Source organism: Kogia breviceps, chromosome 2 (genome assembly GCF_026419965.1).
Source record: "Kogia breviceps isolate mKogBre1 chromosome 2, mKogBre1 haplotype 1, whole genome shotgun sequence".
NCBI classification, from domain to species: domain Eukaryota; kingdom Metazoa; phylum Chordata; class Mammalia; order Artiodactyla; family Physeteridae; genus Kogia; species Kogia breviceps.
Genome location: NC_081311.1, coordinates 146,011,591 through 146,035,174, shown reverse-complemented (window position 1 = coordinate 146,035,174; position 23,584 = coordinate 146,011,591). Strand labels below are relative to the sequence as shown.

Here is a 23,584-nt window from a genome sequence, read left to right as displayed (position 1 = left end):
AGGAGAGGAAGAGCGAGCCAGAAGTTGCCGGTTTGCTTTTAGGATGAATTGTTTTCTTCTCTGCGGTGGCGCAGGAGAGTGTCTCTCTTCCTGATCTCCGCTAAGATCCTTTTGCTCTCACCGGCTTCATTCAGCTGGGACCATCTCATCCTTGGCTTCCGGCCTTAGTGATGAGCAAAATTCACCCAAGAAAGAAAAAACAGACAATATCCTCTCTTTTCTGTCCCAGAAAAGAGGCTTTGCTTGTGTGCCCTGAGCTAACAGATGTGGGCATCTAGCAATGTCGGGGAAGGCAGCCGCAGTCTGTCAGGCTCTTCCCCATGCTGGCCAGGTGCCAGGTGCTTTCACACACTGATTTTTTTGTCATGTGTACTTCTTACTCCACCCTGTGAGGTGAGGAGTCTTATCCCTGATTTATAGGGAGAGAACCGAGGCCTAGAGAGCTTGAGTGAGTGATAATACAGTGGGATGTGCCTCGGCTTTATCATCATCATTAGATGTGGGTGATAGGTATGTCACAGCATTCTTAGAATTAAGTAAGAACTGGGCACAAGATCTAGCACACAACAACTGGTGGCTGTGATGATTATTATCATAATTATACATTTTCTTTGTCGGGAATGTTTGAATGTGTGGCATCTGAGATTTCCTTGGCCCACTTGAAAAAAAAAAATCCCTCCTTGAATTCTGGTAATCCGTGCCCCTTTTCGCTCTTTGCTATAAGCTTCATATTCTCCTGTGGCTTGTGCTGGTCTCATGTCAGGGCCTGACTGTTGTGGAGACAGAAAACCAATCAATGGCAAGGCCTTCTGTGTGCGCTGTCTCCCCTGTGGGATCCTCCAGCTTGTCTGCCGGGTCCCCTACTTATGTGGATTGATGAGCCATCTCTTTGAACCCCATGCCAGACACACTCCTTCACTGGTAGCGGAATTTCTTACTCTGGGGTTCTGGGCCTAGAGATGGGGCAGTGTCCACGGGCAAGTTGTATGAACAGAAAGAGCTGGTGGTTGGGGGGGAATGTGTTAGTGGAAGGCTAAACCCAGCCGTGACCTGAGCTGACCCCTGTGGCCTTGCCCTCTTCCCAGCCCATCTTTTAGTCTTTAAAGACTAAAATATTTCTTCTGTAATAACTACCCCTAAGTAACTCTTTAGAAAGGCAGAGTGGTGAAGGGAAAGACCCTCTATAAGACCCATGGGGGGAGATGACACAGCTGAAAACTTTTTACACCTACTGCCCTTCGGTGTTGCCATGTGATGTGTGATATGTAAATACATTAGGAGCTCACCTTCTATTTTTTGTATAGTGGTTAGACCCAGAAGCCTCAGAATTAGATGCTTCTCATGTTTCTTTGACATCTGCAACAGGTGTTGAACTTATTAATAGTGTTAATACCTCACCCTTGGCTTGTCTTCTGTATTTTTAAGCGGCATTCACATACCTTTTTCCCACATGAAAAACAGTTCTGTGAGGACAGGTATGATGTCTCGGTTTTCCCTTACAGCCCAGAGCTCTCTGTACAGCTAGTCAGCAGCAGAGCCCTGGCAGGACTCCACACTGTGCAGCCTCCTTAAAGAGGCCTCGGGTATTCTGAGTAAGAGCCTCTGTTATGTGAGTTCTTCTGTAATATAAACAGGGTGTGGATCTTAATACCACCTTCCTTGTCAATTGGTGTGAGTACAAGTGAGCTTATGGATACAAGTGCTCGGAAGAGTCTTGAGCACATAGAAAGTGCACAATAAATGCACTTACTGTTATTATTGTTAGATTGTGTCATACTTACCTTTACCTGGATTTAGACTGTTGGCACTGTGATCTTTTGTTTTCAAATCTCAATGTAAAGGCTCACCAGTTAGCCATTGTCCTTACATATTTATTTCGTGGGTTAATTGAAAAGATTTACCTTAAGGAAAGTAAAAGATTCCTGTACTGACTTTTTAAAAAATAAGTTTATTTATTTTATTTATTTATTTTTGGCTGTGTTAGGTCCTTGCTGCTGCGCATGGGCCGTCTCCAGTTGCATAGAGCCGGGGGCCCCTCCTGGCCGCGGTGCCCGGGCCTCTCATTGCGGTGGCTTCCCCTGTTGCGGAGCACAGGCTCCAGGTGTGCGGGTTTCAGTAGTTGTGGCGCACGGGCTTAGTTGCTCTGCCGTATGCAGGAGCTTCCCAGACCAGGGCTCAAACCCATGTTCCCTGCGTTGGCAGGCGGATTCTTAACCACTGCGTCACCAGGGAAGTCCCTTGTATACTGATTTTTAAGAGAATGAAACGTGGTATATATACATATCAATTACTTTTTTAGAAGTCCAAATTGCTGCCTGGCAGTTGGTGACAACAGTGGATACTGTGCATGTTCAAATGTATACATTTGAAGCAGTTGAAATGTAATTTCCAAACTCAGGGTTAATTCATATCCTTAAGTTGGAACAGATAGTATTTTCCTAGCACCTAAGCCCCTTAATTCTACCCATTCTTCATATGACCTTTGCAATAATCTGGTAATTGTGTGGCTTCTGGACCATAACATTTCTCAGTAACATCGAGGTGATCCCTGTAGTGATTATGAGCCCTCTTAGTAACATAAGACTCACACTGTCACTTTCAGGTCATTGAAGTAGCTTTTTGCAAATAATTGCTAACAGTATAAATACTGCCTAGTGTCCTTTGGAAGGGTTAATGTTCCCATGGTATCCTCGGGAAGTAATTTGCGAAACAGGAGTTTAGTTCATTAGAATTCCCCCCTAAGGAGTGTGGAGGACTCACTCTGTAGGTTCCCAGAGCAGCACTGTCACTTGCCATTGGTCACTTTTTTTTTTTTTTTCCGGTACGCAGGCCTCTCACTACTGTGGCCTCTCCCGTTGCGGAGCACAGGCTCTGGACGCGCAGGCTCAGCGGCCACGGCTCACAGGCCCAGCCGTTCCGCAGCATATGGGATCTTCCCGGACCGGGGCACGAACCCGCGTCCCCTGCATCGGCAGGCGGATTCTCAACCACTGCGCCACCAGGGAAGCCCTGCCACTTCTAATAGCTCATTAATAATTTAAACATTTGGGTTACATGGTAGAATAATATTTTGACATGTTGGGTGAAATAAATATATTGTTTAAAATAAATTCACCTTTTTTTTTTAGTAAGGCTACTAAAATTGTTTAAGTTACACATGTGGCTTGCATTAGATTTCTACTGGAAAGTACTGCTTTAGAGCATCTGTTATAGGTAGCTGAAATTAGCTTGTTTTAAAGTTAAAAAAAAAAATTAGCTTTCAGACTTGTATTTATTTTATTTTATTTTATTTTTTTTCGGTACGCAGGCCTCTCACCACTGTGGCCTCTCCCATTGCGGAGCACAGGCTCCGGACGCACAGGCTCAGCGGCCATGGCCCACGGGCCCAGCCGCTCCACGGCATGTGGGATCTTCGTGGACCGGGACACGAACCCATGTCCCCTGCATCGGCAGGCAGACTCTCAACCACTGCGCCACCAGGGAAGCCCCCTTCAGACTTGTATTTTTGACTTTATATAATCAGAGGTGTTTAGAGGAAGGAATCTTAGGAGTCACTTAAACCAACCCTGTCCTTCAGCAGATGGAGAAACTGAGGTTAAAAGTTACTGTAACATGGCATGCCCTAATTCTAGATGGGTACTGAACTTAATGTTCTTTATAACCTATTGCTTTGGGTCCTGGGTTTACTTGGCATTGGAAACATCGTGGGCGTCAGGGCTGCAAAGAGCTTCCACGAGATCCAGACAGAAGAAAAGGCCTTTAAAAAGAAATTATTTTAGGCACTGAGAGAAAAGAATTTTTATGCTGTGCCTACCAGTAGACAGGGTGATTGATTCCATGTTCGACATGTATTTTTGTTGGGCAGTATAATGATACTTTCATGGGAAATAGTAATAAGGTACAAATAATACCCACACTTTGTGTGATCATTTACTTTAGAAAACTCCATACATCTGGCTTTCATATTTTAATTTAGAGAGTTCTTTTCCCAAAGCCAGAGATTTTAAACCAGACCCCCAGCTTCTGTCCTTGAGAAAAAGACTGAGAGCTTGACTTCATGTGTTTATTGTTTAGGTTGGTTGCCTGAGATCATTCGGTAAAAGTTTAGGCCTGTTTTATGGTATTGTTTTCTTATTAACAAAACTGACTTAAAGGAAGAAGCCACCAACAACTGCAATGGGCACCCTTAGAGCAAAACAGAATTTTATTTCTATTTTGAGGCATAGAGGAGGAAAGGGAGGCATTACAAGTTATGAAATGGTGATTTGATTTATGCGTCTGTCCATCAGGTTTAGAGAGGGCTGCTTCTGCTACAGATGCAGCTGACAAGCTGGGCAACCTTTGATATTTAACCTTTCTGAACCTGTCTCTTCATCCCACTAATCTTCACACAGAGTAGCATGAGGATTAAATGATACAATCATGCAAGTGAAAGTATTTTGTGCTCCGAAAGCACTGCAAATGGAAGGACGGGTGTCTTGAGGGCTTCCTTTCTCCAAGGAGTTGTAGAACTATTTCTGGGGTCACACTTGGTCTTGGTGAGCCCTTGGATGAGTCACTCATGTTTGGAATGTGCATTTGGTGGGTCCAAGGCCTTGACCCCATGATTTGGGAGTTCTCAGGGGTCCACTTTAATTTAGAGCCACTTTTGCTCTTGGTAGTGGAGACGATCTGCCTGAAGTAAGGGTTAGAACTGGGAGGCTCTCAGCCCTATTGTATTGAGCATGGGCACAGACCACCCAGGATTTAGAGATTAGGAGTAGGGAAAGGAAAATTCTCCACAGAAACTTCGGTCAGGTAACAGAGTTTTATAGGCCATTAATTTGGCTGCAGGGTCGAATGCCATACAACAGTTTTGTAAACGTCTGTTTTCAAAATAACTCCTAGTATTTCATGAATTTAAGGAATAGAAGTTGCAATAGGGGGACTTCCCTGGTGGTCCAGTAGTTAAGACTCTGCACTCCTAGTGTAGGGCGCCTGGGTACGACCCCTGGTTGGGGAACTAGATCCTGCGTGCATGCTGCAACTAAGAGTCCACATGCCAGGGCTTCCCTGGTGGCGCAGTGGTTGAGAATCCGCCTGCCGATGTAGGGGACACGGGTTCGTGCCCCGGTCCGGGAAGATCCCACATGCCACGGAGAGGCTGGGCCCATGAGCCATGGCCACTGAGCCTGCACGTCCGGAGTCTGTGCTCCGCAACGGGAGAAGTCAAAACAGTGAGAGGCCAGCGTACCACACACACACACACAAAAAGAGTCCACATGCCATAACTAGGGGTTCGCATACTGCAACGAAGATCCCGTGTGTCACAATGAAGATCCTGAGTGCTGCAACTAAGACCCGGCGCAGCCAAATAAATGAATGAATGAATGAATGCATGCGTGCATGCAATAGGAAAGTCTAGTTTGAAATCTAATTTGTGTTAGTTGACCAGATGACCCCTCCTGGGTTCTGCTCAGTCAAATGAGACCTAGGGCCATTTACCCATTTAGCATCTCTGGGCCCTGGGATCCTCATTTGTAAACCTGGGGTTTGGTCTGTGGTCTGCAAGATCACTGTCAGCTCTCCTTAGTCAGTTGTGTGTTCGATGTAATTTAATGGCCAACAGACATATGTTTCTGAGAGACACCTAGACAGAATGCCTTTTCCTGGTCTTTAGAGAGCTGGTGGATGGGTCAGCCTGGCTGAACTTGCTTTTTTTTTATATAGATTATACTCCATTTAAAGTTATAAAATATTGGTTATATTCCTTATGCTGTACATTGCATCTTTGTATCTTATTTATTTTATACCTAGTAGTTTGTTACTTCTTAATTCTCTTCTCCCCCAGGCCTCTCTTCACTGGTAACCACTAGTTTGTTCTCTGTATCTGTGAGCCTGTTTCTGTTTTGTTACATTCATTTGTTTTATTTTTTAGATTCCATATATAAAATGAAAACATAACAGTATTTGTCTTTCTCTATTGGACTTATTTCAGCAAGCATTAATACCTCCAGGTCCATCCATGCTGTTGAAAATGGCAAAATTGCATTCTTTTTGGCTAATATTCCATTGTATATATACACCACATCTTCTTTAAACATTTATCTCTTGATGGACACTTTGGTTGTTTCCATATCTTGGCTGTTGTAAACAATGCTGCAGTGAACATTGGGGTGCATATATCTTTTCAAATTATTTCAATTATTTCAAATTCAGATAATTTTGTTTTCTTCAGATATATGCCCAGGTGTGGATTTGCTGGATCATATGGTAGTTACATTTTTAATTGGACTTGGTTTTTCTTCAGAGTTTACCTTGTCTGTTAGAAGGGCTGAGGTTGCTGATTTTGCCTGTTTCACCTGTTGAGACTTTGTCTAGCCTCTGTCTATCTGTGTGCACCGTGGCCTTTACATTTCTTGCCCCTGCAGATGTTTTACCAGCTCCAAAGGCACCAACCAAGATTACCTTGGCTGGACATAGACTGGTGATTAAAGAAATGCTGTTTGCCGGACAACTGATTCTATGTACAGTATATTCTCTTCTTTAGTCTTAATTTTATGATCTTTAAAAATAGTGGGAGGGCTGATTTTGAAATGATTTCTGGAATTAATATAGGAGACCTTGTATCAACAATTACAATGTCTTTATTGAGTGGGTACCACGTGCCAATATGCCACAAGGTGTGAAGGACACATGAGTCGGGAAAAGAGTGGGGAAATGAGCATTTCTCATTGCTGGTGGGGTGTAAAAGGTACAGCCTCTGTGGAGAGCTGTTTGGCAGTATGTATCGTAAATAAAAATGCATATACTCTTTGGTCAGCAATTCCACTTCTAAGTATCTATCCCACAGATAATCCTCACACATTCGTGAAATGATTTATGTACAAAGGTAGCCATTATAGCATCATTTGTAATAGCAAAAGATTAGGAATAACTTAAAAGCCCAATGAGGAACTGATTAAGTAATTATATTATTAAATAATATAGTACATCCTCATAATGAAATACTACTCAGCCATTAAAAAAAATAATGGAACAGGGCTTCCCCAGTGGCGCAGTGGTTGAGAGTCCGCCTGCCAATGTAGGGGACACGGGTTCATGCCCCGGTCCGGGAGGATCCCACATGCCGCAGAGCGGCTGGGCCCGTGAGCCATGGCCGCTGGGCTTGTGCATCCGGAGCCTGTGCTCCGTGGCAGGAGAAGCAGGCCACAACAGTGAGAGGCCTGTGTACCACACACAAAAAAAAATAATAAAAAATAATGGAACAACTCTAGGCCCTGATACAGAACCATCTCTAAAATAAATAGGGAGAAATAAGTGTGGAACATTATGATTATATGCTACTTGTATGTGTGCCTACGGGTGTGTATTTAATAGAATATCTTCCTAAGGACACAGAAAACTGATACCAGTGGTTGCCTTGGGGAAGGATAACTGGGAGATTACTTTTGCAACTTTTAAATTTTATACTATGTACATCTACCATCTGTTAAGAAAAGACATTGTCGGGCTTCCCTGGTGGTGCAGTGGCTGAGAATCTGCCTGCCAGTGCAGGGTGACACAGGTTCGAGCCCTGGTCCGGGAAGATCCCACATGCCGCAGAGCAACTAAGCCTGTGCGCCACAACTACTGAGCCTGCACTCTAGAGCCCACAAGCCACAACTACTGAAGATCCCACATGCCACAGAGCAACTAAGCCTGTGCGCCACAACTACTGAGCCGGCGCTCTAGAGCCCACAAGCCACAACTACTGAAACCCACGCACCTAGAGCCCGTGCTCTGCAACAAGAGAAGCCACCGCAATGAGAAGCCCGGGCACTGCAAAGAATAACCCCCGCTCACCGCAACTAGAGAAAGCCTGCACCCCGCTCACCGCAACTAGAGAAAGCCTGCAACAAAGACCCAACGCAGCCAGAAACAATAAATAAATAAAATAATAATAAATAAATTTTTTAAAAAAGACATTGTCATGCCTTGAAGGAGTTTGCAGTTTAGTCAGACCAGATAACATAAGATATACAAAGTATGGGGTAAATATTGGCTTTATGGGAAGATTTAAATGCTAACCTCTGTGTGTGCGGTTGACTGGATTTGCTCTGAGTCATCAGGACGGGTGGGTCTGAGCTTCAGCAGAGCCAGCTTCCAAGCCTTAGCGTCCCACCTGGGGCTAAAGCAGTTTGCAGCCTTTGTCCTGCAGTGGTGGGAAGAGCCCACAGGCTTGGAATCAGTTCTTGGTTGTGGTCCTGGCTCTGCCACTTGCCAAGCATGCAATTTGGGGCAGCAATGCTCGAGGCCCAAAGCCTAATTGTGCTCATTCGTAGATGAAGATAAGCCACCTCCCCCCTGCTCTGCAGTGAACACCCCTGCAAACCATGAAGTGCTCTGCAAATGCCAGCTCAAATAGAAGCTGTGAGGCACCTGCAGACTGGCAAGCTGGGGCCAGAGGTTCAAATTGAAACAGTGAAGCAAAAATGTATCTTTTTCCCCCTCTGCCAAATAACTTGGCAGGATTTGTAAAATTAGAAAAGTAGACCATAGTAGTTTTGGAATCCTTGACCTCTGACCTTGGGGCAAGTCATTTCATCCTCTAGACCTGTTTCCCTATTTGAAAAATGGAAGGGGCTGTGCATCCTCTGGGCCCCTCCAGTCGCAGCGTTCTGTGACAGTGTGGCATTAGCAGTAATTCCCATCTCAGCTGAGATGAGTCATACTGACCGAAAAGTCCACATGCGAGGAGGAAGTCTCTGAGAATTTTCCTCGTGCTGGAGGATCTGAGCCTCTGGGGGGAAATGGGGAGGCGTGGGGGGATTGCTGCCACCAAGAGGGGAGACCAAGAAAGCAGAGTGAGTGGAGATGGGTTGTTTGTGTTCTCCACTCCAAAACCTCCTTTGCTTTCAGATAGTCATGTGGACTAGACGTTTGGAAAAATCTGGCTTACCCCTTGTTTAAGCGGGTGGGATGTTCATGCATTTGTGACTGGCGTACTTAAGTCAGTTGTCACTCCTGTGAGGTCTCTCTCTGCAGTTTAGTGACAGTTCCTCTGTGCTGCCTTGGCTCCTACATGTTTCTCCTTGAATCTCTAAACTGAGATCAGAGACTGTCTTCTGCTTATCTCTGTGTCCCCAGCACCTAGCGCAGTTCCTGGCACCTGAATGGTGAGCTATATGTGTGTAGTAGATGGGTTGCTGGATTAATGATCCACTTATGGTAGTATGGACACTAAATCTTGTTAATCTTGACCACCACCTTTATTATAACTATCAGCATTCTGAAGTGATCTTTCAGCTATTAGTATGAAATATTCCATACTCAAAAATTTCACACTAAAAAAGAAATTAAAGACCCCCCCTTTTGGAAGGTATTTTAACAAGGATGCACAGAAAAGAAAAAGAAATCTAAGTGTTTTAGAGTCTTTCTATATTACAATATATAATACATATGTATCTAAAATTCATCACTGCCACCACCAGCACAGGCACACAGGTCTTTGGCTACCGGCAAGAAACAGTAAGCCTGGGTGACTGTCCCAATTCTTAGCTTTTATTTATTTATTTATTTTTTTTGCGGTATGCGGGCCTCTCACTGTTGTGGCCTCTCCCGTTGCGGAGCGCAGGCTCCGGACGCGCAGGCCTAGCGGCCATGGCTCACGGGCTTAGTTGCTCCGCGGCATGTGGGATCTTCCCGGACCAGGGCACGAACCCGTGTCTCCTGCATCGGCAGGTGGATTCTCAACCACTGCGCCACCAGGGAAGCCCCCAATTCTTAGCTTTTAAAGCTTAATTGTAGGCAGTTAAATCTGAAAAGGAGCTTTAAGATTGAAAGAAATAATTTCTGTTTACAAATGCAGGATCCACAGAGGGTGAAGGATCACTGAGGAAGTTCAGAAGTGGCAGTAAAGAGCTGCAGTAGTTCCAGTGTGCTGGGATACTGCCCTCCCTCATGGGGGCTGCCCTTTAAGAGGAGGGGGCAGGAGGGCGAGCAAATGGCTGTTTGAGCTCAAGGCAGATATCTGACGACCTGGTTAGTCCATGCTAGGTTAATTTCAGTGTATGTTAGATAAAGTGAGTTAGGGAGTTAGAGCCAATGCTCCTGAAGGTTATATTGGTAAGATGGGTGTGTGTGTTTTCCTGTAGGCCATTCTAATAGTGATGGAAGACCTAGTCACAAAGTTCCTTTCATGTGTGGAGGACAGGATCCAGGACTGAATACATTCATGGCTTGTTCAAAAATGGGGAAGAGATGAGAAAATATGTGTCCTGAAGTTTGCTTATCTAACCAAGCCATTCTCTTGACATAGTGACTGACCCTTGCATAAGCCCTTTGATTGAGGCCCAGCAGCAGCATCCTGCTTAAATACAGACAACCAGAAATTAACTCTGCTAGCATCCAGGTATGAAACTTCCCATGGGAAAGTTGGATCCATCCACTTTTCGTAGCAGTGGCCTCACCTGCTATTTTGGAAATTAACTGTCCTTTATGATTTCTTTTTGGCCAAACACATGTGCCTCATGAGAAAATAGTCCAAGTTCCTAGTCTCTTCACTTTCCAGTTTTGCTTTTATCTTTACATCATGCTTTACAGTGTACAGACAAGCGTAATGGGTGAGAGTTCCAGTAAACTGGCTGGATCACATTTCTTAGATTGAGTCATTGCTGAGAAACTTGTTTGTGAACAGGAAGCAGCCCATGAAAATGTCTGTACACAGTAACAAGCTGGACTGTGAGGAAACTGGACCATTTTTTAACTGAAAGACAAAAGGGTAGAAGGATGCATCTGTGATCCAGGGAATAGTAAATTTGTGATCTAGAGTTTGTTTGTTTTAATTTTATTTTTTTGGCTGTGTTGGGTCTCTGTTACTGCGCTCAGGCTTTCTCTAGTTGTGGCGAGCGGGGGCTACTCTTTGTTGTGGTGCATGGGCTTCTTATTGCCGTGGCTTCTCTTGTTGTGGAGCACAGGCTGTAGGTGTGCGGGCTCAGTAGTTGTGGCTCGTGGGCTCTAGAGCGCAGGCTCAGTAGTTGTGGCACATGGGCTTAACTGCTCCACAGCATGTGGGATCTTCCCGGACCAGGGCTCAAACCCATGTCCCCTGCATTGGCAGGCGGATTCTTGACCACTGTGCCACCAGGGAAGTCCCTAGAGTTTTAACTTGTTGAATAATTCATGTCATGATGTGTGTTTGAGATATTTTATGCTGTTAAAAATTGCGAGTTATTTTAATGAGAACCTACTGTATAGTACAGGGAACTCTACTCAGTGCTCTGTGGTAACCTAAATGGGAAAGAAATCCAAAAAGGAGGGGATATATATATACTTATAGCTGATTGACTTTGCTGTACGGCAGAAACTAACACAACATTGTAAAGCAACTATACTCCAATAAAAATAAATTAAAAACCAAAGCAAAACAAAAAAAATTGCTAGTTATTGAAGATTGAGGAAAACAACCCCTGGTAAGTTTTCTCTAGAAGGAAAACTTGAATTATTGTTAACTATTACCTATTAGGAGTCTCTGCTGACATAGAAACTGGTTGCTAGGCCAGTTATTTTTAAAAATGGAGCTGTAGTTAACACAAATTAACCCAGTGACATTTACACTTGGCCTAGGTGGCTCTAAGTCCCCTTCCATCTCTAACATTCTGTGATTCTATATAAATATGTTTTTTTGTGATCTTTGTTTTTTATCACCTGCTCCATGATTATTACAGCAATGTATTCAGAAGTTAGCAAATCAGTCCAGTAGACTCAAAAGTACCTGAATGTGGGCAGACTATAGAGAATAACCTGTCATCTCATCTGCCTTCTCTAGAAGTCTGAGAAAACAATTGGCCTTGTCTTGTGTATCTTCTTGTAATGAAGCAGGAGAGAAGTAAGTAGGCAGATAAATATTTATGAAATAGAATAGTCATCAGTGAGATGTATTTTAAAAACACACCTGCTTGGTGTCATTTTACTTTAGGAGTAAGGATTGTGACTGCAGAGTAGAGCCTTGTGAATCAAGGAGATCTTTGTTGTTGTTCAATAGATTCTTCAGAATTCGAGCATGGCTTCAGTTGTTTTTGTACTTTCCTATAGCTCTTAATTTGGTTTATACTCCCAATGGACGGTAGGATGAGATTCATGTTCCATCCAGTTTTGCCCAAAAATATTTGAGCAGCCTCTATGGAAAAAAATATTAAACCAGATTTAGCTTTTGGGTGAATAATATAACCACCTGGGCATAATACAAAGATTGAAATGTATGAAAGAAAAGCAATTTAGACTCTGAATGCCGGTAGTTATTATTTGGATGGAGAGATTGATCTCAGGAGAATAATAAAAGAAGATTTATTATTTTCTTAATGGAAATACATGATTTTAAGAAGGAATCTGTATAAAGCAATTATACCCCAATAAAGCTGTAAAATAAATAAATAAAAATTTAAAAAAAGGAATCACTTGAGACATTGTCTTAACACATACTGTAAAATTGGAAGTGAGGATCAGTTTTCATTGTCTGTTTACAAAGTTATCTGTGCAAGTTTTTAAAAAACAGTTTATTGGTGATATTTGTTTTTAGAAGAAACCTCCCACCACCTTCCCATCATCCTCTGGATAAAACAGAGGATGGGAGAGGGAAGGTAGGGAAAGGGGTTGGGAGGTACAAGCTTCATTTATACATCTGAATGTATATAATAAAAACCATTTTATTTTTCATTTCAAGTACTTTTCTAAAGCCTTAGTTTACTGAATTGCTTTAATTTAGGAAGAGATCATGATATCTTTGCTTTATCTTTTCTGATTTTGGGGGATCATCTGAGCATGATAAATGCTTGTTTGTTCAAAGCACTAAAATTGGCCTGCAAAAGACATATTATTATGGGATTCTGTGTTCAAGGGCTTTCTTCTATTTATCCTGGAACAAAGACATTTGTTTTAAAGTGGTACGAGTTAATAGTCCAACTTCAGATTTCCCATAAAACGCGTTAACAGATTACCCAGATGGCAAATGATGATATATATAGACATTTTCAATATGACTGTTTCCATTGGGCCAGATGGTGATTTAACGTGAATTGTCAAACATTTATGTTTCTTATTAAATTGTCTTTATTTTGTTGAAGCCAAGCTAGCAACATAACGTGGAATACACTCAGGAATTGCAAAAGGACAACAACAAAAATTCAGACACCAAGTATGGCAGACGGCATTTGCTCCATATGGCATGTGAAGGCTCACAGCCAGTGCCTGTGTTGCCCTTGGGAAGCTTAAGGAAATACCTGTTGAAATGCCATACATTTCCTCTCCCTCCCCAGACCCTTTTAATCTGCCCTCTTGCAGGGCAGCCATGCTTCCTCAGCGCCTTAGGTTGAAGTGTGGGAGAGCAGTTTAGTTCTTCCACTGGCATTTTCCTTCCACACTGTCCGTTGTCATGCTCTTGTTATCGGCACCACCCCAACAATTTCCTCTTAGATGGTTCGGGAATTTTGCAGAGAGATGGGTCATTTGTGGAGTAAGTCATGTGCCCAGTCACAGGGCTCCTTCAAGACATCTCACTGCTTGAGGTCAGCACAGAACACAGTCCTGGGCCTGCAGGGCTCCCCACCAGTGAGTTGTGGGTCAACAAACTTCTGCTGTTCTCATTTTCAGCATAAAGCTTTGAATATTTCATACAATATCAAATCGCTGCAGGTTTTTTCTTCCAAAACTTATGTGAAAATCTGAGTAACACAGTATATGATATATCAAGGCCATGACAAGCAACCCCTTGTTACTGCATTCTGAACTTGATCACAACATCTGTTTTAAAGGAATTCAAAGTGGTTAAAACTCAGCTTTTTTTTTTTTAAGCAGATGTTTTCTTTCAGAGACCTCACATGGCAAGATTAAACATTATTTAAAAATAAACGTAAAAATGAAAACCTCTGAGAACACTTTGAAACCTGTTTTGGTCTATTATCTCATTGAAGGTTGCCCAGCCTTCATTAAGAACAATTAGATGTTGTCACTTGAAACATCTTTTGGTGTCATTCCTGGTGGAGATGGTCAGCTCTGGTTGTAGGAGCCCCTCCACCTCCCAGGGTCCAGCATTGTTTCAGATCAGATAACAAGAACAGGTGCTCAGGAGCTGATCCAAATGACATTTTGTGTTTTATTTTTCCTGTTTGTTGATGAGGATCCATCAAGGTGTCCTTGTCTAATTATGTTACGGGAAATTTTAAAACACTGAATTGGTTTGGAGCTGTGCGTTGAAGGGTAGTCATGTCAGGAATTGAGAGGGTGTTGCGTGTGTACATAAAAGTTTACATAAAAGTGTATGTTATTTACTTATATTTACAACACATGATTCACATGTCTAGTGGTCAATTTCAGACCTTCCCCGAGGAGGAACCAAGTAGCTTCCTGGCTGAGTGTTGTTTCAAGGCTCCCACTACAGTTCGGTCTGTAACTTCAGTATTATCCTTTGGCCTGGAGCTTGGTCTCACTTACAGCAAGTAGTAGGGCCCATCCTACTTCTTGTTGGGATGCATAACAACACTTACATATACTTTACCTTTATAGAGAAATTTCTTCCACATTTCATTTGATCTACCAACATCTGTATGGTAGGGATAGGATGGAACAATTATACTAAATTTATAGCTAAAACACCTAAACCCACTCAAGACATCTCATCTGATGGGGAGGAAAGGGGGGGAAAGGAAAGAACAGAGTTGTATCAACTCTTGGTGTGATTGCCACTGACAATTTCAGAGTAAATTACATTAGAAAATTTCCTCCCACCCATAGTTGGACTAGTCATATTTGTGAGGTGTTTCCAACATAAATTCTTCAGTGCTCTTTCAGTTCTTTTATGAAAAAGTCAAAACTGAGTACTGGTTTTTATCCTGGGATCTCTTAACAAGGAGAAGCCCCAGGCCTAGGGCAGTCTGGGGAAGTGAGGGCAGATGTGGCAGAGTGACCCCCAGGTGCAGGGACAAGTATTTGGGTTTCTCTATTGTTGGCCTTCTGAAGAGCTCAATGCACTTTCCGTGTCAGTTTTTGAGAGAGGTGGCAACAGGTACTGCTTATTTTATAGAGAAACTAGAGTTCAATTGAGATAGCATGAGTATGCATTTTCTTAATTTTCAGTGCTAGCATTTAGTAGCAGTGAACACCCTGAACGTCTCCTTAGCACCTTGGTCATTAGCTCCAGTTTGGAGAATGGCCCAGACAGGATACTCAGCTGTAGCTAGATTCCCCCAGAAGATATGGCCCAACCTAATTAGAATTTTTTTTTTTTTTTAACATCTTTATTGGAGTCTAATTAGAATTTTTAAGTAGGTTTCTCTATACCTTGGGCCTTTCTCTTTTCACATGACCTTTGTGTAAACATGTCTATTAAAGTGGAAACAAATTATTTTTAAAATGGAAATTCTCACATTTTATTTTAGTGGGGAGCCCCCTGAGAACATAGCCACTCTACGATTTCTATTTTGTTGCTTGTGTCCAGGAAAATAATCCAGGTGACATTTGCTCAATCCAGTCTTCTGAAGTGGTGGTGGCCACTTCTTCCCACCACCAATGTCAAGGCAAAGTCTACATATACAACAATGGATTTTATTTCCTGCCCCACTTAGGAACCACTGTCCAATGATCAGACTTCATATTTTTAGTGTGGGCTAGTGGTTAAAAATCAGGAGTCCAAGATTGACTCATATTGTACTCATGCCTGGGTATATATCCCTGTTCTGGCACTTTCTCGTAGTACATCTTCTAAGCTTCAATATACTTATCTGTAAAATAGGGATACATGTTCTCTTTATGTGGTTTTGAGGGTTGGTTTGTGTAAATCTGAAGTACTTAGAACAATGCTTGGCATATATAGAAAGCCCTTAGTAGATGTTGGCTTACAAACAGGTATACCCTAGCCAGTTCTGAAGAGCTACAGATACTGCTTTAATTATACCTACTGTGGGTGCTTTGTACTAAAAGTTATACTGTTCAAAGCTAGAATAATGAACCTCATGAGCAGGGTTTCATAGCATTTAAGATTCTAACACCAACTTTCAATCAAGGCTAGAGGTGGCCTCTACTATCCAGTTAGCTGGGCTGCCTCTAGGCTGGGTGGTCTGCTTGTACTTTGTTGGGTGAAATGGACTGACTGCTCAGTGAAGCAACAGCCATGTTGTTTTTGTCCTTTGGAGGCTGAAAGTAGTAGAGCCGTAAATGCACTGGGCAGCCCAGTGCTGCCAGCTGTTGTCTGAGCCGCCGTACAAAGTTTGATGTCTGTGCACACTGTGTCTGCGGGCCTTCAGATCCCAATTCCCTTTCTCTGTCAATTTTTCCAGTCTCCATCTCATTATTTTCAACATAGATGGTTTGTTAAATGGAAACTGATTTACATTTCCTACCTGTTCAGACTTTTACAAAAACTAAAGTTGTAAATCAGAAAAATTGCTTTTGACACATTTGTGGTTAGGAAAATATGGACATGGTAACCTAAGCTTAGCCTTGTAATATAAATCAGAATAACCATTCCCTCATTGTACAATTCTCTCCATATCTTAGAACGTATTACCTTCCATCCTTCCCTAGAGCCACATTTTTTTGGTTTGTGTTAAGAGGGTTATTTACGATTTCTCAGGAGTGAGCCTAGTGGGCACTACCCCTTTCCCAGTTCTTCTGGCAATCTCGTGCTTCACCCACACAAGATTACCATTTGCTAGGACTTGAATTTACTAATTTGTTCATACCTCAGGAGCTAAAACTCAAGTCAAGAGGAAACTGTTTCGGGGCTTCCCTGGTGGCGCAGTGGTTGAGAATCCGCCTGCCAATGCAGGGGACACGGGTTTGATCCCTGGTCCAGGAAGATCCCACATGCCACAGAGCAACTAAGCCCATGAGCCACAACTACTGAGCCTGTGTGGCGCATCTAGTGAAGCCCATGCGCCTAGAGCCTGTGCTCTGCAACGAGAAGCCCACGCTCTGCAACGAAGAGTAGCCCTCGCTCACCGCAACTAGAGAAAGCTTGCATGCAGCAACGAAGACCCAACTCAGCCAAAAAGAAACAAAATAAATTTAAAAAAAAAAAAAAAAGAGGAAACTGTTTTAATAAGTAACCACAGACACAGAAGTAGCGAGAAATGATGGGGAAAAGATAATCCACTATAGGAAAGACCAAAAGAAAAGGTGATATTTCACAACTGCTAGGTTGACAGTTTAACTTGGGGGTTTTTTTTTTCCCCTGTAAACTGGTATTTGCTAAGCAAGTTTAGGAAGAATTCCACATACTCATGTTTTCCAAACTCCACTTCTCATAATAAACCATTGGCTTGGAGTGCTTGCTCTAATTTCTCTATTCCATTAAACAAGTGTGGGATTTCTTTTAATTCAAGAATGTTAATGTGCAACATTCGTTACTTTGTTGTTAGTGACCTCTGCCATCACCCAAATTGTTAATAATCCAAGTAATAAGTGATTACATTGGATAGCTGTTTGTAGGTGATTAAAAAAAAATACATACGTTGAATAGAATTAACTGTGTCCTTCCAGAACATTGGACCTATGTTCCCATTCAGATTTTATTTGTAATCTCCCTACCCCCCACCGTCAGCAATGGCATAATGTAAATTATGTGGTATCTGCCATTTTAAAACTATTTTAACCATGGTCTCTCTCCTTTTTTGTTTAAACATAGGACATGGATTTGATTGACATACTTTGGAGGCAAGATATAGATCTCGGGGTAAGTCGAGAAGTATTTGACTTCAGTCAACGACGGAAGGAGCATGAGCTGGAAAAACAGAAAAAACTTGAAAAGGAAAGACAAGAACAACTGCAAAAGGAGCAAGAGAAAGCCTTTTTCGCTCAGTTACAACTAGATGAAGAGACAGGTGAATTCCTCCCGGTTCAGCCAGCACAACACATCCCTTCGGAAACCAGTGGATCTGCCACCTACTCCCAGGTACAGGGTACTCAGTTCTTGGGAAGGTAAAACATCTGGATTTGAGTTCCAGCTTTGCCTTTTACTTCATGACCTTATTAAGTCAACTTCCCAACCTCAGCCTACTGATAAGTTCAGTGCCTGACTGACTTACTTCAGAGTGTAAGGATTAGGAGGACATAAATTACATTGAAGAGCTTTGTAAGCTATAAAAACATTATGTAATTATAAGGATCAAACAGCTGCAACAGTAGTGACAGTAGTTGGACTGTTGTAGTAGGGATTATTCATGTACTGTGACAGGTACTGTTCTACTAAAGTACTTGAAATATTGATTTAATCAATACAACAATTATGAGTTAATTACCATCATCCTACTTTATCTACAGATGAGCAGTTGAAGCCCAAAGAGGTTAAATAACTTGCCCAGAAACTGGGCAATAAATTGGGGGGTGGGGGCCAAGATTTGAAACTAGATAGTCTGGTTTGATTCTGCGCTCTTTACTATACTAGACTGACTTCGAAACAAGAGAAATGTTTGACTAACTAGACTGTAAACATTTTATGAACACGGCACAACTTTTTTCTTCCTGTGTCTTTCCCTTTTATACAGGTAGCCCACATTCCCAAACCAGATGACTTGTACTTCGATGACTGCATGCAGCTTTTGACAGAGACATTCCCATTTGTAGATGACAATGAGGTATTAACATTTAGTTAACAGCAAATCTCCACAACTATATCTAACATATCGTATATTGGTCCCTTTGATGTATCTCCATTAAAAAAAAAAACTATTTCAGGAGCAAATTTTATCAAGGAAACCTTAGCGTATAGGTAACTTTATGATTTGAAAGAAAACAAGAAAATGACACCCCTTCTTCCCCCACATAATACACAACCAAAAACGTTTACTCCTGCATAGCCAGAGGGATGGGTGAGCATAACCGTGGAAACAAGTTTACTCTTTTGTTATAGGTACTTAGAAATAAATTTTGGTGAGTAAAAAGCAAGCTAGGTAGTAAACCAAGACTTGTTCGGTTAACAATTTTAGTAAGTTTATTGTCTGAAGCACTATACTAGGTATTACATACATATATACAAATTAAATTATAAAGATTTTTCTTACCCATTTTGAAGTTTACCTTCAAATGCATAGGATAAAGCAATTAAGCTAGTAAATTTGGAGTCAGCTGGGCAGGACAAAAACATTTGTTTCATTATATAGAAATATGAGTCATAAGTCACCATTATAAGTAGAGAAATACAGAACTGCAGCCAATTCCAGTCTAAGATGTTGTGATGGCCTTGGAGCGTACCCATCCACTGCTGGTGGCAGATTCATGTAGACAAATGCCTTCTCAATTTTAGGTTTCTTCAGCTACGTTTCAGTCACTTGTTCCTGATATTCCCAGCCACATCGACAGCCCAGTCTTTATTGCTCATCAGGCTCAGTCACCTGAAACTGCTGTCCTTCAGTTAGCCACTGCTGATTTAGACGATATGCAGCAGGATATTGAGCAAGTTTGGGAGGAGCTATTATCCATTCCAGAATTACAGGTAACTACAATCTAATATAATAAATACCAAAGATACTATTTTATATTCAGTCCCTTTAAATTAGTCATTCCAGTTATTTATTATTTATATGCCACCTACTTATATAGGAAGGATTGGAGGGTGCTTTTAAATTAGTCATGAGAGCTGCCCATGCTCACTTCATTGAACTTTTGTTAGTTAAATGGACTGGATGTCTTGAGGGACAGATCAGGTTATAAGCCTGAAGTCTGATCTGGGAACTCTGAAAATAATACATATGCTTAGGCATAAGTATCTGTTGGAAATGGGAATTACCTCTGACTTCTAGAAGAGCCTGGTGTCAGTGGGGGTGGGGAGAGATTACCATCAGATATGGATTATCAGCTATTAAAAATAGCTTAACCTTGACTTAACATAGTATAAATTTCTTTTCCACGCAGTGTCTTAATATTCAAAGTGACAAACTGGCTGAGACTAGCATGGTTCCAAGTCCAGAAACCAAACTCACGGAAATTAACAATTATCATTTCTATTCATCAATCCCTTCACTGGAAAAAGAAGTAGGTAACTGCAGTCCACATTTTCTCAGTGCTTTTGAGGATTCCTTCAGCAGCATCCTCTCCACAGAAGAATCCAGACAGTTGACAGTGAACTCATTAAATTCAAATGCCACAGTAAATACAGATTTTGGTGATGAATTTTATTCTGCTTTCATAGCAGAGCCCAGTACCAGCAACAGCATACCCTCCTCTACTTTAAGCCAGTCACTCTCTGAACTTCTAAACGGGCCCATTGATATCTCTGATCTATCACTTTGTAAAGCCTTCAACCAAAACCACCCTGAAAGTGCAACAGCAGAATTCAATGATTCTGACTCTGGCATATCACTGAACACAAGTCCCAGCATGGCATCACCTGAACACTCAGTGGAATCTACCATCTATGGAGACACACTGCTTGGCTTCAGTGATTCTGAAATGGAAGAGACAGATAGTTCTCCTGGAAGTGTCAAACAGAAGGGTCCTAAAACACAGCCAGTAAGGCCTTCTGGGGATACAGTCCAACCCTTGTCATCATCTCGGAGGAACAGTGCTCCAGTGTGTGATGCCCAGTGTGAAAACACACCAAAGAAAGAAGTGCCTGTAAGTCCTGGTCATCGAAAAACCCCATTCACAAAAGACAAACATTCAAGCCGCTTGGAGGCTCATCTCACAAGGGATGAGCTACGGGCAAAAGCTCTCCATATCCCATTCCCTGTAGAAAAAATCATTAACCTCCCAGTTGATGACTTCAATGAAATGATGTCCAAGGAGCAATTCAACGAGGCTCAACTTGCATTAATTAGAGATATACGTAGGAGGGGTAAGAATAAAGTGGCTGCTCAGAATTGCAGAAAAAGAAAACTGGAAAATATAGTGGAACTGGAGCAAGATTTAGATCATTTAAAAGATGAAAAAGAAAAATTGCTCAAAGAAAAGGGAGAAAATGACAAAAGCCTCCATCTACTGAAAAAACAACTTAGCACCTTGTATCTTGAAGTCTTCAGCATGCTACGTGATGAAGATGGAAAGCCTTACTCCCCAAGTGAATACTCCTTGCAGCAAACGAGAGATGGCAATGTATTCCTTGTTCCCAAAAGTAAGAAGCCAGATATTAAGAAAAACTAGATTTGAGCAGAGCTGACCTTTTCTGAGCTAGTGGGTTTTTTTGTTGTTGTACTGTTATACTAAAAGCTCCTACTGTGATGTGAAATGCGGAAATATACTTTATAAGTAATTCTATGCAAAATTATAGTCAAAACTAGTGTAGAAAATATAAAACTTTAAAAAGCATTAAAATAAGTTATCAGTATGCTGAATCAGTAGTTTCACTTTAACTGCAAACTTAATTTCTTAAAGCACCATTGGGGCTAGTTTCTATATACATGTAAATACTACAAAAACTCCTTATTTATACTGTTCTTATCTCATTTGTTACTTTCATAGATTTATATGATACATCTGGCTAAAAGCAAATTGTTGCAAAACTAACCACTATGTACTTTTTAAAATAAATACTGTATGAACCAAAAAATGGCATTTTTTATATTAAATTGTTTAGCTCTGGCAAAAGACAATTTAGTTGAAAAGCTGGTACTAATAAAGGAATATTATGACCGTTAAATTATTTCTTTGAAGTTCATTCACAGTCTTTCGTGACAATAATATGGAAAGCACTACACTAAATTGGTACTGGAGATACAGGGAAATAAGAGTATATCAAAAAGATTTTCTCGGGCTTCCCTGGTGGGGCAGTGGTTGAGAGTCCGCCTGCCGATGCAGGGGACACGGGTTCATGCCCCGGTCCGGGAAGATCCCACATGCCGCACAGCGGCTGGTCCCGTAAGCCATGGCCGCTGGGCCTGCGCGTCTGGAGCCTGTGCTCCGCAACGGGAGAGGCCACAACAGTGAGGCCCACGTACCGCAAAAAAAAAAAAGAAAAAGATTTTTCTCTTCAGCAGCAAGTATATCTCAGCTAAAAAAAAGTGCTTTATATACTTTGACAAGACCCCAGTTCTTTTACTCCTATCAAGGTATATGCCATACATTTGAAGGTGTGGGCGAACCATCCTACTAACGGAGTATTACAGACACAGGAAGTTGGAAGGCTCAAGCCTGTTTGAGAAAATAACTATGGCCGAACACGGAGAGGGAGAAAAAGGGTGGGTCAGTAGAGAAGCACATGGCACAGATCCTTAAGCCTTCATAACCTTTGCTTTTACCTTGTAGAGAACAACTGGCGGTGTTAAGTAGGGGTAACATAAGTTAAGTTTCCTCTGCCTTGTGTGTTGGCAGTAGTCTAAAGGGTAAAGGTAGGAGACCAATGGGGAGGCTCTGAAATATTCACATGGGGTATGGTGTCTTGGTTTAGAGTGATAGTAGTAAGAAGGCACTGGATTCTGCATGTTTCAAAGGAGGAACTAAAAGGATTTTCCAATAGAATGGATGCAGGATGAAGGTAGACTCAAGGACTTGAACATCTGAAAGAATGGAGTTGCCCAGAGATCATTAAGACTGTGGCTGGAAGGTTTAGGTGGGAAAACCAGTTCACTTTGGGACATATCCAGTGATTAAACATGTAAACAGCAGGTACAATAGCAAGGCCCCTCAAAATTTTGAGACTGCAGGCCACCCAAGAAACCATTCACAGCACTCATCATTTTCTTCATCTGGTCAGATATCTCATTCATGTCTTGTTTGGTTTTGTTTTGAAGTGGGTAAATGGAAGTCATCTGAGGGCTCAGCATGTTTAAAATAAGCATTATGTGCAAGTTATTCACCAAAAGTCCTATCAATCCATTAGGAGCAGTATAGTGTACAGGTCCACAGGCCCTAGAGCCAGACTCCCTGGGCTGCTACCATTTTCCAAGAATGACCTCCAGGAAGGCAAAGCACCCAGGCTGCTTTCTCATCTGTAAAGCAGGGATAAGTATGCAGTGAATTACTCCACAAAAAGTACTGACCCTAGCTAATAGTAAGCACTCTATAAATGAGATTTTCTTCTTCAGCCTTTTATTAGCATGCCTTTGGTTGCAAGTGAAAGAAAGTAAAAAACCAGCTTAATAAGAACTTGACTCAGCCGACTGGAAAGTTCAGGGTTGAAAACGACTTCGAGGACTATCTAGGCATTCAAATGTGGAGATTCTGCTGTGGTCTGTCCTATGTGGTCAAGAATTCCTTCCCATAGTGGTGTTCTAGAGATCCCTGGAAGAGACATCACTTTTCCAACCTCAGAAGACAAAAATCTCGAATAAAGTACCCTTAAACAAAATTATGGGTGGGAGTGATGGCAACAATCTGTTAACAGTAGCCCCCATCTGGAGCACGTGGAGTTAACTTGCACCTACTACTATCTACTCCCTCCCCCACACACAAGGGGGAAGAACACCTAGGCAGACCAGATTTCTAATATCATGAAAGCAGATGCCCTCACTCATGCATTCGTTAATCAAACTCCAGAACTTTGCAAGTTGAAGATAACTGATCACAACCTTTCAGTGCCTAAAAATTACTCTGAAGTACTATACATGCTGCATTACATAGAACTAAAATTTTAAAATTGAACAAATCCTGACCCATGACTAGAAGTAGATTTCACCTCTTGATCATGAAGTATCTGACT

The 23,584-nt window shown here is 41.9% G+C and overlaps 1 protein-coding gene across 14 annotated transcripts in view; it reads left to right on the top strand.

The window, feature by feature from the left end:
- Positions 1-21,586, top strand: part of NFE2L2 (NFE2 like bZIP transcription factor 2) — a 36,340-nt gene extending 14,754 nt beyond the window's left edge. For 8 of the 14 annotated variants that reach the window (XM_059055149.2, XM_067026343.1, XM_067026341.1 and 5 more), the window contains 4 exons: positions 17,639-17,905; positions 18,498-18,587; positions 19,256-19,444; positions 19,864-21,586. In XM_059055149.2, the coding sequence (XP_058911132.1) occupies positions 17,639-17,905; positions 18,498-18,587; positions 19,256-19,444; positions 19,864-21,090 (1,773 nt within the window). In that variant the 3' untranslated portion in view covers positions 21,091-21,586. Of the gene's footprint in view, positions 1-10,115; positions 10,373-17,638; positions 17,906-18,497; positions 18,588-19,255; positions 19,445-19,863 lie in introns of all 14 variants that reach the window. The other 6 variants (XM_067026346.1, XM_067026345.1, XM_067026352.1 and 3 more) reach the window with 2 other exon arrangements.
- The last annotated feature ends 1,998 nt before the right edge of the window (positions 21,587-23,584 follow it).